At 41.1% G+C, this 14,863-nt stretch overlaps 1 protein-coding gene across 4 annotated transcripts in view; it reads right to left on the bottom strand.

The window, feature by feature from the left end:
• grik2 (glutamate receptor, ionotropic, kainate 2) overlaps positions 1–14,863 on the bottom strand; it is a 351,880-nt gene that overhangs the window by 272,524 nt on the left and 64,493 nt on the right. For all 4 annotated transcript variants that reach the window (XM_085472845.1, XM_085472848.1, XM_085472846.1 and 1 more), the window contains 2 exons: positions 3,299–3,466; positions 1,324–1,581 (listed from right to left, as the gene is read on the bottom strand). In XM_085472845.1, the coding sequence (XP_085328971.1) occupies positions 1,324–1,581; positions 3,299–3,466 (426 nt within the window). The remainder of the gene's footprint in view (positions 1–1,323; positions 1,582–3,298; positions 3,467–14,863) is intronic.

The raw sequence follows: 14,863 nt of genomic DNA, 5'->3' as shown, positions 1-14,863 counted from the left end.
ACCGTCGCTAACACTACAAATCTCACGTGTCTATGGCTGACTTAAAACCTCTTTTCCACTGCTTATCTCTAGTCCTGACTATTCACAACAGAACGTAAGGACAGTAAACCACTGATAAAATCTGCTATTTGCAGATTTCCCTGATCATGTGTGCCTACTGGTTTGTTCCACAAAGCATGCACTAGCTGAACACATGCACTGCAGTTCTTCGATCCAGGCCAGTTCAGTTGCAGCCTGTCTGTTGGATGGAACTCTGGGAGGCCTGGCAGCCTGTCTCCATGCTGGCACTTACCCTGACCTCTGGCATATGGTCCATGTACCCAGCCTGCTGGCTTATTTGTCATCTGGTGACCTAGACTGGACTCAGAGTCTGAACAAGGTTTCATTCACCGCATAAGGAGAAAAGCTACTTCCTCACAGATTATGAACTCAACAAGCCAAAACCTCAGTAAAAGCAAGTGACACAGAGAGTTCTTGGATTCTGTAGCACTGCTGTAGTTTTGATTTACCTTTTGTTTTTTAGAGTACACTGAAAGATGTACTCTAAAAACATGAACTACAAACATGAATGAATGTTTGTAGTTTGTAGTGAAAAATGTGTGTGTGAAAGGTCAGACTGAAAAAAAGTTTAACCCTCTATTTTCCAAAACTTCAGCAGTTTGTAATGTATTACACTTTATGTCTTAGTTTGCAGTATGTTACTTAATTACTCAATGAGGGAAGTATTTTTAAATCTATTTGTTTCAATACTTTTAAACTGATCTGAAAGAAACTGTCCCATAATTATTAGTTAACAGGTTAAAGGCCACAGTCACCTAGATTAAGACAAATCTCAATACGAATGAGGACATATACGGGATCTCTCTTTTAGTTTTTACGTATATACATAAAGCAAAGTTCAAAGTTAATCCAAAAACACTTAAAGTCATTTCCACAATAATTCTTCTACCTGCATGAACACGTAGCTCATCGTTCGTAACCTGCTGCAGATTAGGGCCTAGCTTTGTCTTAGCATGCTATCTGTGCAGATGGATTTCTGTTAGCAGTATGATGCTTCTCTCCTGGATGCAGTTTGAACTTAACCATCCTGCTTTGGTTCTTTTGTCCAACAAAAATAAAAGTCATGTCCATACCTTCACGGTAGACCACTCTACTATTTTCCTCTTCCCAAACACAAACTGAACATTCAATACTGGGAAGGAATCTTTTCAAGTGAAAAGATTTTAGCATGAAATGCTATTAAAACATTTATAAACTCTCAAAGTTTTTTAAATGTATATATGACAAGAACTTTCAGTACAAGAACTGTGTATGCGGCCTTACCAGTGCTGTCATCATAAACCACCGTCACCGTCTTCCATTTGAAGAAGTGGACCAAGTCCAGGATAGCCCGGCTGAGGGAGGAGAAGTCTGGATAAAGGCTCACGTAGAAGACATCTCTGTTGTCTGACACCTGATGCTTCCATTTGGTCTGGATGTGTGGGACCCCAAGGGCATTACAAATAGACTGGACAGCATTAGCAGAGGAACTGTGAGAGGGACCGAAAATCGCTGCTACCCCAAGAGAAAGCTGGTCACAGGCTAGGGAGACAAAGCATTTAAATTGGTTAGCCCGCTGCTCCTCGGATGCAATACGTCAACATTAATCTGTGTTCTGCATCAGACCACTGCTCCATGATAGATGTAGATAACCATTACACAGGTCAGCTTTGCATACATTACAGATGAGGACAGAATTATTTATTTACAATTCATCATTATTCATTCTTATGAAAATGTCATTTTTCAAAGGTTTTATGTTGTGTGCTTTGATCGTTCTGCTTTGCATATAGTAACATATTATTTCACAAAAACTAAAACCTACCAAGGTCAACATTATTAGTCACCCTGATGCAACTGTGCATGATTTTTACTGGATACGTTTTTACAGGATTGTAGTTTCCAGTAAGTGCAGTCCCAGCCTCATCTTCTTTGGCAAACCTCTCAAACTCCTCCTAATGGTCTTCTGACATGGACCTTGGTCTTCAATTCATCCGACAGATTTTCAATAGGACTCATATCGGGCCTTCGTGCAGGTCAGTCAATATCATTCATTTTGGTCTTCTAGAGGTTGGAGCAAAATATGTTTTGGATCATTAAAGTGTGGGAAGACAAAACAACAAACCAGACCCAGTATTGAATTACGAAATTCCCAGTTGCAGATTCACTGAAGCATCCCTACACTTTGGGTTATACGCCTCTTCCTTCTTTCTTGGTAAATACGCAGCAGCACTGTGGCCAAAGAACTGTAGTTTTGTCTCATCTGACCAAAGGAAGCATGCCCAGTATCCATAATCGTTCTCCAGGTTACCTTAGCGTACTGCAGTCCAGCTTGAAGTGGTCTCTTCTTCTTTGAGTCAACAATTTTTAACTAGACGAAGTCATTTCCAAGTATCATCAGTTGTCATGGGGTCTTTCGACATCTCTCTCTCTAGATTTTGTTACAGAGTCGTTGACATCGTTGGCTTCCTCTAACAGGATTATCCTGCACTGACTCTTTCATTTTCTTGATGTCTGCACTCCAGTTTTTGATACTTGGAAACACTTTGGCAACTTTGCTTCATGAGCCTCAACAACTCTAACCAGCCGAAACGGATTTCTTTTGTTTTTGGCGTCATGCTTTCTCAGACAGATCGAAACCATGCTAACGTTTTCATACTGGATGTAAACTGGAAGATAACCCATTTAACTGGTTTTTACAAGCTTTGGGCATTAAAGAGTTAAAGCACATAATTTCACAGCAGTGTTTTGTGGCTCAAAGAGGAGATAATAATTTTGTCCTCATGTGTAGTTTTGTCTATTGACAACAAGTCTAAATCTATTAAATATACTCCCATCATGGGTCTACAGGTGCATCTTCAGTTTGATGACTTACCAACAACACATATCCTTGTATTTGCTGTGCACTCTGATTACCTTATTTAATAAAAGAGACTTGAGTAAATCACTAAGACAGGATATAATGGCCCATAATTGATAAGGGACTTGAAATGTCAGCCTGATGCACACAGAAAACTGATAGATTATAGCACTTTATTGGCTGTCTCTGGGGGCCAAGCAGGTCTTTGAATTACTGCCGCTGAGTCATTACCTGGAACCAATCAATTATCTCTGTTTACATTTGTAGTGCTCAGCCATTTCTCCCTCGCCTGATTATAACTGCCACAACCTAAACGAGTGCAGCTCAGCTCAGGGGCCTGAAACAGTGACTACATATATATTTATATGAATGCACACACAATCACAAGCAAGCAAATACCTTTCCTGGAGGCCTCGAAACTGTCATAGATGTTTATCCTTTGGATGTCATAGGTGAGTGTGGTGTTTGGAAGCAGAGTTCTGTTTCTGTTGATTGTGTTTAAAGCAAACTTAAAGGCGAGTTCCTCCGCACCTGATGGGCCACTTTCAATGGACTCAAATATCCCCCCTGCAAACAAAGAGGCATACAATCAGTAACAGTCATCAATAATATGAGACTTCTGCTCAGCTCACATAAATACATAGAAAATAAATGAATGGCTTTTTAAAAGTGGCTAATTTTACCATACGAGAAACAAAGATTCAACAATCAAAAAGACTTTCATGTCATTAAAGGTTAAACGCCATCTCAATTAGATAACACTGTGCCCTGCGGTTTCTACTTTTGGCACAATATAGCAGCTACTTCTGAATCATTCCACATATCGGGTACATCCAAGTCCCAGGACACAAACATACCAAATATCTACGCTCGCACACTTTACCTTTTCAGTCAACTCAAAGATGTCTCTGTGAGAGACCGAGCTCTTGTTGAGCTTCTGACCATCATAAACAAGTGCTTTCTACCACGTTTCTGAGTGTAGCATGTTTTAAAGGGAACCATGTTTGTTGGTTCAGGCGTGACCCTCTGAGCAGTAACTTTAGCTCTGATGAAACTACTCGATAACCGCTCATGTTAAAAGCAGCACAGAGGCAGAAACTGTTCCACTATTAAAGTCCAAACTGATGTAATAGAGACTTGATAAAAATACTTAGAAATGAGTCATCAGTTCAGTTCATTGCCTTACGGCCTCCTCTCCTTAGACAGACCATTTCCACCTGCTTCCTCCTCTCTGACCAGGTTAAGAGAAGGTGGGCAAGGCTGAAGGCCTCAATGGCTCTTAGAAACTATGCCTGCCAACTATCTGTGAGTCACATTTACAACCTACGTCTGACTGATGCTATGGAAAGCAACCTGCCACAGAGTTGCAGATCTCACCAATTTAACACAGAGTTGTGAAGAATTATCTTTTGGCACAAGCAGAATAGGAAGTCATGTGACTGATGATTGTCGAATTTCCCAGAGGAACCCACCCGAGGGATTAATAAAGTTCTATCTTATCTCTCTGTTACCAAGTCAGATGTGCACAGCAAAATCTCCAGTGTTAAATTAACACTGGAGAGTGTCTATATGGGTCCACACCTCTGAGTGTTAAATACAACACTGTTGAGTGTTAAATTAACACTTTGACAGTGTTATATGTTTAAAAGTAACCTAGTCAGTTTTGAAGATTAACAATGGCTAACACTGAGCAGTGCTGATTTTCTAGCACTGGAAAATAAATATTCCAGTGTTAGAAAACCAGCACTGGGTTTTACACCAGGAAAAATCCATTATTACTGCAAAAGCCATCTGATCGAGACCAGACGTTAAAATAAAAACCTTATTGCCCTCCATTTGAAACTCTGTAAAGGACTTTCTTCAGAAAGCCAGAGGAGGTTATTGTAAAAGTGTGAGCACTCACAGCTACAGTCCTCGAGTGAATACGTCTGACAGGCAGCAGATGAATGGACTAAGAGAAGGCCTAGAGAGCTGGGGGTAAGGGTTTCTGTGATCAATGAACTCTGATTGGCCAGTGAATCAATCAATCAAGCCTTTGGCGAGCAGTGAAGAGCAATGGTAAAAGAAGTGTTGAGGTTTTTTGTTTGGGGTAGCCCTACGGCCTGACCCCGCTGGCTTAGTGTCAGTCAGAAGGAACCCCGACTCTATGCTTTATTTACTCCAACTACAAGCACTTGACTGCAGAGCTCTCAGCGAGTCTGGACATAATCCGCACACATCGCTGTACAAGCACTGCACACACACCTCCATCCATCCATCCATTCACTTCCGCTTATCCTTTTCAGGGTCGCGGGGGGCGCTGGAGCCTATCCCAGCTGTCATAGGGCGAGAGGCGGGGTACACCCTGGACAGATCGCCAGTCTGTCGCAGGGCCAACACACAGGGACAGACAACCATTCACACTCACATTCACACCTAGTGGCAATTTGGATTATCCAATTAACCTATCCCCACAAGCTGCATGTCTTTGGACGGTGGGAGGAAGCCGGAGTACCCGGAGGGAACCCACGCAAACACGGGGAGAACATTCAAACTCCACACAGAAAGACTCCGGCCTGATGGTGGAATTGAACTCAGGACCTTCTTGCTGTGGGGCAACAGTGCTAACCACCGTGCCACCGTGCAGCCCTGCACAGTGGACACACACCTGTCACCAGCAAATACACTGAGTCTGTTACAGTGACTGAAATATTTAGAAATGCTCTTTATCAAAGGGGATTTATTCGGTTTAGGTGCAGGAACGTAAAGCAAACCTCTGAGCTGAAAGACGGCTGGCAGCGGCTGAACTGTTGAAACTTACATTAGTATTCATCTCATGAGGGAGCTCTATTTTACATGCTATAATGAGTTTGAAGGAATTAATAAGCATCAGTTAAGCAGGATGTACTATAATTGGAAAACCAAGTGCTTGGAATTTTCACACACCATACATTTGCCATGATGATTCTTCTTGTTGTAAATGTTGACTGTGATGGTGTCAGTCTGAGCAGGAATAAACTTCTACTCGTTTATCTTCATGGACATAGAGCAGAATAAGTGATAGAGGACAGAAGCAAAGAGAAAGACAATCCTCCAGTAAAGCCATTTATGAACCAGAGTGTAGAACTGGGATTGGTTTTCAAAATGTTTCTTTTCCAAACTTCTCAACATAAATTCATCAGTTTCCTGGGATCACAGTGGAGCTTCCCCCTTTAACAGTCATAACTCAGTAAGAAATCCTGCTTGTGTTCATCATCAGTGTCATGCATTAAAGTTTTCTTTGCATAGATTTAGTTGGGCGATACTCACAGTATATTCTCTTTGTATCGTTCCAGTAAGCCAGCAAACATGATATATCGATCACAGTAATACATAAGCTAACTAAGCAGCTAGTGCTATGTTACAGTGCTGCCCAGTGCTGCTGTTTGTGGTCAAAACACATTAAGACTATGCTGACACTTTAGTCCTGTTGTTGTAATTGGTTGGTGGTTAGAATGAGAGTAAAGGTGCCACTTACAGGCATCATGTACACAGACTGTATCAAACACATGTGGAGAATCTAAGGATTTTAAGATTGTTGAAGGCAGATGTAATGATGTAATGTAGAAGATAATACAAGCGTAAAAAAACATTATCCCTGTGTTACATATTCTATCTTTTAAAAAGCTAAAAGAAGCCACTTTGTATATCAGTGTTTGTTTTTTCAGTGTCACTGGTGTTACATTTGCTCTTTTATGACCACCTCAATGTGTCTGGGTTTGTGATGCTTCTCTGGTGGAATCTGTACACATGTGCAGACTGTTATGAAGCTCATCTTAAATTGATCCAGCGTGGAGACGTTACAGCCTAGCTACCAAAATGTTTCTCGATCGTGTTTTACGGGGTAACCTGTTTGTCACTGTTAGTCACGATGTCTGCCGATCTCCTAAAAACTCAGTAACCAAGAGAAGACATTACATTTTACAAGATTTTACATTTTAAATTACATTTTAAAGATGCTAAAGAAGCACCTTGGAAGCTTTACGTGTGTGTGTGTGTGTGTGTGTGTGTGTGTGTGTGTGTGTGTGTGTGTGAGTGTGTGTGTGTGTGTGTGTGTGTGTGTGTGTGTGTGTGTGTGTGTGCAGCAGTGTAGTTGTGATCAGTCAAGAGCGAAATCAATCAACAGCGTCTTTACTGATCCCAACGGTCCGTGCACAGAAAAGCCAGCAGGCAGGATGCTCAGTGAAAATGAAACATGCACGATCCAAACACTGATTAATCAGCGTGAGTACGAAAAGATTCACAACGACTATCTCAGGAACTCGCTCAGGTAAACCTGGCTGTTCACAAATCATATTTCCATTGTCTCCACACAAAATACAAAATTACCCACAACTACTTAATTATCGTCTCTGTGTTAATTATAATTCATATATTTTAAAATATATATTTAACTTGATAAGAAAATATCTTCATTTTGTATCAAAGGCAATCGTTGTCTTTAAAATACTAAAAATTTGCAACTTGTTTGCTACAAAACGTTATTTAGCTTTGAATAGACTGTTTGTCATTTCTGCTACATTGAAATAAATTTCTCTCTTGAATGGGATTCTTGTTGTTGTTGTTGTTGTTGTTGTTGTTGTTGTTGTGATCATATGCTTTCACCGTGCAGACAGGGATAACTGTGAACTAACTTCCATCTTATTCGATTCATATTTATATTTGGTCCCGACGTTTCTGAAAAGAATGTTATGGCTTTGTGTTAACATCACTTTTAATATGTGGGCATGTGTTCAACCAGTGCCCTGAATGTGATCTAAAGAACAATGCTGCACCAGTTTCTCCGTCAGTCTTATTTTCATCCTAATAATACTTTATAACCAAAGCAGAGGTAAAGCAACTGTTAAATACTATTCTCACTTTATTATTATTTGTTCTCACTTTAAAAATAAGGAACACAAATACATGGGTTGGTGGGTTTTTGTTACTGATAAATTGCAAATATTGAAATGTTTGCATTTTTTTTTTACTTCACTTAAAATGTGGCTTGAATTTACACGGCAACCTTAGTTTTTTTAATCTAATTATATCTCCAATGACTTTGTGCTAAATGGTAAATGGACTGATTCTTATACAGCGCTTTTCTACTCTCCCGGAGTGCTCAAAGCGCTGCCTCAACATGCCTCATTCACCCGGTCACACCCACTTCTAAACTCAAGTGCAACTAATAAACAGTCACACTCCGAGGAACGCATCGGAAGGCAATTTGTGGTTAGTATGCAGACTGCAGGAGCCAGGAGTCAAACCACCAGCCTTCCAATCAGGAGCTGATCTGCTCTACCACCTGAGCCACAGTCGCCCTGGACTACACAGAGTCCCTGCTGACACAAAGACTCAATAACAACTGTGTTTAATCCATTAAGTTACTGTGCTCCCTTTGTGGACACGTGTCGCGTAAGCATCAAAACGATTGCCACCCCAGTCATTAATGATTAATTACGATACTGCCAGTAGCACTAAATCCAGAATCATCTTCACAGGACTGAAGAAGAGTCAGACATTGATTGGGAATATTAACTTTAGCAAAAAATACGCACTTCTTTTTCAGATGCCCTGGTCAGGAGTGAAACCCCGACCTGTAGTTCCAAAGGCGAGTAGTGTTACCGCGGTCCTGCAGACTAACCAGCGTCTCTGTTCCACTGTGGTTATCAGTGACACTCAGAATTCACACCGATTCAATCTGTGCTGTTTTAAACTTGATTGTTAACTGAACACCTCGTTCACAGTCAGTGTTTCATTAAAAAAGCTCCTTTTAACAACTGTGCTGTGTTTCTTTGTTTTCTAAAAACGTGTGTTTTTCTACTTTCATCTCAATTTTCTTTAAACAAAAGACAAATAATCTTCGTTCAGCTCATCATTTCTGTGGAGTGACAATTATTTATGAGGAAAACTATGCTGACTTCCTCCACCCTCTCTCTGCACCTCAGCTGCTGACAGTTTGATGGTGATCAGCATCAGAGCATCAGTGCTGCAGAACGGGAAGCGTAGCATGACGAGCTCCGAGAACACGTTCCATCTTTATCACAGCTGAGCCGCGGCTGTAGTGGACGTGGTTGGGGAGGGTGGTACTGAGAGTGGGAGGGGTGTGGATGTGGGTGCAAGTGGGCAGGAGGAGGCCTGATGGAGGCAATAAAGGAACAAAAACATGCATGGACGATGGAGAAAAAAGGTTATCAGTAAGATGCAATATACTAAATATACTTATATAAATATGTTTATATGTTTAAATTACATCAGTCTCACTGATGCTGGGTTACATTAGAAAACATGTATTTCATGCAGGTGCATGATATGTCACTGTTCATAAACTGACAGGATCATCCAAATACATCTGGGTATCATCTGATTAGTTATAATAATGAGCCACTACTTATAGGAAGCATACAGAGATTAAATAAGAGGGGCCCAATAACTGATGATCAGCTCTACACAGCATTCAAGGTTCTCTGTGATTCATGAGTGTGAGTGGAGACAAAATCCTGCCTCTTTGAAACCAACTAAGGGTCGTTCCTGTGAGACCGAGCACACTTTCTAATCTGTTTGATGCTCAGTGTTGAATTCTTTGTGAGCTCAGTGGTGTCAGTGCTAGGCTGGACATCATGTAATAGAAACAGTTTCTGTGCTTGGATATCGATGAAAGGCTGAATAGGACTGATCATTATTATGTGCAGCAGTATCCAAATTTTTATTTTGCAAGATGGGTTGAACACGTGCAGTCTTTAACGATCCCAGGAGCGCACCACACAACAGCTGATCGTCTTCAGGAGCTCAGAGCTCAGCTGCTGCTTTTTAAAGACGTCGTGGGCGTGTATGCAGACAGCAGGTACAAGGGCTAGGCAGTGTTGGGTGAGTTACTTTAAAAAAGTAATTAATTACTTTGTCAATATTGTATTTAAAATACTTACCTAATTACTGTGTCAGAAAAGTAACTTAATTACTAAATAAGTAATTCATTTATTTTTTGATCTCTAGCCATCAGAATTGTTGTCTGAAGGCCAAGAAAGATGCCAAGCGGATTTATTTTACCAAGTGGATCATCATGGCCTTGCCATATTGGTCCATTTGATTGACCTTTATTATAAGTATGAATTTATTTTATTTTCAGTTGCTACAAACGGGACAGACATGACTGGGGGATAGGACAGGGAGAAAGAATGAAAGAAAGAGGGAGAGAAACTCAATAAGTAATTTAACTAAATACTTCTTAAAATCCCTCTAAACCTCGAGTGGACAAACAATAGAAATTAAACTCTTTAAATAATAAATACATTTTTAAAGACGGAGACTCTACAGTACGCAGCGCTAGCATCTCTTCCACAGTGTAGCCTGCAGTCATTTTTTAAGCACCGTCTGCGCTGCTGAAGTAAAATCAGGTTTTGCTGCTCAGCAGGAGTTGCCGCGGTGTTATCCATGGATGATGATGAAGGATCGCTCAGAAGTGTTCGTCTATGCTCTGTGTCAGGCGCTTCAGTAGGTTACTCTTGCTATTAACAGCAGCCCATAGTTTTGACATATCACTGTAATGTTCTTGTCTGCTTGTTTCAGAAAAGTGAAGATACAGGATTATGTCCACGTCATGAAACAGCCACTCGCTTCAGTCCGACAGCTTCCGCTGGAGAATACGACTGTGCAGCAAACTGGTGTGAAATGACGCGCAGCTGCACTACAGTGATGTTAGTGCGGCAGAGTTTATTTCAAATTATTGAAATTAAATAATGATATTCAGCGAGTTTAATTATTTTACAATGTAACGCAAGTACATTGTAAGTAACTGTAATTAAAATACCTAAAAATGAACCGTAATTAGTTACTCTACTTTTTCAGTGAAAAAGTAATTTAATTACAGTAACACGTTACTTAGTAGTAATGGAATTTGTTTAAGGGTTTGTAATCAACGGCAGTAAATCAAACAAAGCTGGACTATTGTTGATTTTTGAATGGATAATATCAGAGGAATGACTCTGGTCTGACTCTGTAAGATGCAAATATGGAGACTCTCTTTAACAGTGTGTTATGACAAACACTCAGCTCGTCTGATGTTTATCTTTTGATTTGCTAGCACTGTAACATTTCTCCGTGCTGTTTACCACAAACAGTTTTCACTTACTCCTTCATAGCAACATGTTTTCTTATGTTTTGATTGAATACTGTGCCTGTAAGACCTTGTTCAGGTAAAATTGTGCAAGCATGTTTTATTGACTCAAACGCTAACCCGTGGTTTCACGCTGAGAGCGTGATCATAAAAACAGGACTCTAAATGCAACGCTTTGGGCCAAGATGACTTCTTTCTAAATCATAATGGTCATAACGGTGTACTCTTCCAGCCACTGGAGCATGATGAATTAACTTTATATATATTATATGTAATATATAACTTATTGTATTCATTTAATTTTATATAGTGCCAGCTCACACTGGCAGGCCTGGGCGCTTCACTGTAGGATGGAGTTCCTACAATATAAAAGAGTCTTATATGGTTTTAATGTGATTAATCCTCTTTTTCACTCTGCATTCATGTTCTGTGCGCCTGTGCAAACCCTGCAGAGACACCGAGTTTCTTTCACTAAACAGTATCATCATTATTCAGCGGCCTGTTTGTACTGAACACTTTGTACCTTTTTATATAAGATCAACAGCAGAAGGCTTTCTGTACTTCAGGGAGCTGTCTGCAGCAGTACAGGAGCCTCAGAGCGAGAAGACTGAAGACGTTTTCACGCAGTGAGCCGCTGGAGAATTGCAACTAGGTTGTGTTTATTCTGTCATCTCTCCTTTATTCAGCTCCGTTTTCTCATCCTGTTACCTTCCTGCACTTTGTTTTTCTCTCCCTACCACTCATCTTTTCCTGTGACATCCTACAAGCGAAGATTACTATAAAAGATATAAGTGTGCGATGTGTAATTTTCCTCTCTTTCTCCTGATAGAAAACCTAAGGAATGCTCTGCTCGGCACTTTTACAAATGTCAGTGCTTCTCCACCATTGTCGAGCACTTGCACAGACACAAAATGTCAGCATCTCTCTTCAGTCACAGTCTTTGCGAACTGCTCTCATCTTGAAATGTCAATGGGCAAACCATAATGAGAGGAAGCAGATTCTTGGAAGGCAGACAGCACAGCCTGCTGCAATCCATTATATAGATCTGCAAAGATCTGCTGTGGTGTGTTGGCTTCCCAGGACAGAAAAACTCATCCTCTGTCCACAGACCTGTGACCCGAACAACCACACAGGCCTCACTCATCTGTACACTAAAGGAAATAATTGAGTTTCACACATTTAATGGGAACACTGAAGCTGTGCGGTCGTGCAATATAATGCTGTGTTTAAAGGACAGGCAGGCAACACAGCTTTATTTTGCTTAACAGTCCAACCTCGTCCATATGCACAGTTAGCTAAGTGCGTCTGTGCTGAGTTAGGCATCCAGTCAATCCAAGGGAGCAGCTCTTAGTCTGCAAGAAAATACAGCCTGCTAACAGCACAGGATGTAAGTCCCATCTTCTCTCCTTTTCCTCGTTTCCTGTTTGTTTAACGATAACATCAGCTGACCAGTACTCACAAGTTTTCCTTCTGTTTCTAATGAGCAGCTTTGTTTTTCATTGGTTTTCTGTGTTCAGACAAGTGTGCGATATCGTCTCACGTAAAGGGGAAACGCGGGAGATGATGGGCCAGAAGTCCACTCCCTTGAGGCGATTTGTTCCCACATACAGCCTGATACATTCTTCTCATTGTGAAGCGATCCTGGTCTGAGATCCGTCAGGGCTCCGGTGAAACATGGAGCAGCCTCAGTAACTGATTCAGCTAAGTAGGAAACTACTGCGTCTGTGCAGACACAGCCTTTTTTTACTCGTTCTGATCAACTAATAACTTATTAACTAACAACTAATAATCTTGACGGCTCGGATGAAGATGTGTCTGTGGAGACGTGTCACTGTGGCAGTCGCTCTGCCTGTGAAAGGAGGGTTTCCTCTGAGCGCTTCGATCCACGAGGACTGTAGGCGTTACTGGTCATTAACACGAGAAAAGCTTTTCTCTCATTGTGACAGAGCCTGAATTAATACAAAGAACGTCACCAGAAGTCTGTAACGTATCAACCCTACAGATATACGTTGTGTATAAGTGACCCGTGATACACACAGTGATTTGATGCGCTGTTAATAAGACAGCTTTAAGCTGGACCATAAATATAGCAACAAGCAGCACTGTCCATAATAGAGAAATTAAGGTTTGATGCAGCTGATAAATAAAAAGGACCAGGAACAGAGTGATGGATGGTTGGCATTAGCCCATTCTTTTACAGATGATTTGCAAGAATACAAAGTGAAAAGTGAATTCTTCCCCTCTCATACACATGCTATAAATCTGTCCTGCAGGGATGTACACAGAGAGCAAAAGTGAGAGGAGGAAAAGGAAGTCCTCTGCTTATATCATCGTTGGAATAATTCTGCTCACATCCATCATGCGCTCAGTTCATTTTTCACAGAATACTGGGCAACACCTATTTATTACAGGAAATGTTTTTAAAAGTGGAAAAGAAGACATTGAAACTGGGCCCTTTAATAGAGACGTTTCACTTTTTCCTCCTGTGAGAACAGACAGAAATGGGTGGAGAGGAAGGCAACATGCTTTAGAGATAATGAGAAAACAAAAGGCAAGAAATTCTATTTTCTGCAGGGGAAAGCAGCACTTTCAGCTGTGCATTTATTTATAATGTCATAAAAAAAAGATCATTCAGATTGTGTTGGACGCAGGGACAGCGCACTGATAACACAGCAAACTGCAGGCCTGGCTTTTAAAGCAAATCTCTCAGCCCTGCATTGTTCAGCTAGAGTGGCTCTGGAGGTCACGCTGTGAGTACACTGGAATAGGACTGCAGGTGAGCTGGTGGCGTCAGACATGTTTAGCTGGTGAGCCCCTGCTTTATTAAAGCTTTATTATGGAAACTTGCTGGCAACCTCTGAGTCTCATGTCTGAGTCGCGTACAACAGCTACAGTGGAAATCTTAATTGTTTGATCTCATAATTGTTGCATCAGCATGACTGAATGAGTCCATGCATGCAGTCATACGTATGACAGAAAGACTGTAAAAACGATTTATAATAAAAACTCAGTTTACTTACGCATCAATATGAGTCATGAACAAGGATTTCCTGAAGACCTGACAATGAGCTGCTGATGGGAGTGTTAGTAGTTGAACCGCATACACCAAAAACTGAAGCCTTTGCATACTTAGTGTTGTATCTTCTGAATGAGACAGATTTCATGTTCACGTCAACGTATTTCAGCATCTGTTAGTCTGGATGTTTAAGTGTGTGAGTAACTGAATGATGTCTTTAAAAGAGCGCGTGTTCAATCCATCCTCTTATCTTTGTCTGGAGCCCAGAAGCAGGTACACCCTGCTGCAAGGCTAACACAGACACACCTCTGGGCAAGTCAAAGTTACCCTAACCCCACTAACTGCATGTCTGTGGGAGAACCCACGCATACTCCACGCGGAAAGAACCCGGCCTGGTGGTGGAATTGAACTCAGGACCTTGCTGTAGGGCAGCAGTGCTAACCACTGTGCCACCGTGCTGCGGATGAATGCCAGAAATAATCTGGTGTCAACATAACAGCCCCAGGTCAGCGCCTCAGTTTACCGGCTAATATTTGATTGTATTTATTGTATTTGACTTTAAATCTGAAAAAATAATGTCACAAAAGCCTTGAAATATGATGCAGTACACCCGCTGGCCAACACTTAGACTTCCTGCTGCAGCTATCAGCCCTCAGCTGCCTCACTTATGGTATGAGACTGGTGAACAGCTCGTCTGCGTAATGTAACATCTGTAGCTTAACTGTAGCAAAACTAACTTGAAAGTTGACTTTACTTCATGCTGGATTTTGTTGATGGTTTGAACATTAAACTATGACATCATCATCATCACTGCTGCTGGGAGCTGCGTGGCCTGGTC

The sequence above is a fragment of the Copadichromis virginalis genome, linkage group LG11, assembly GCF_057382275.1.
Source record: "Copadichromis virginalis isolate Kocher_CV1m ecotype Utaka linkage group LG11, C_Virginalis_male_GT1.1, whole genome shotgun sequence".
Taxonomy (NCBI): Eukaryota; Metazoa; Chordata; class Actinopteri; order Cichliformes; family Cichlidae; genus Copadichromis; species Copadichromis virginalis.
Note: the sequence above shows the minus strand (reverse complement) of the source record. Positions and strands in the feature narration are given on the sequence as shown.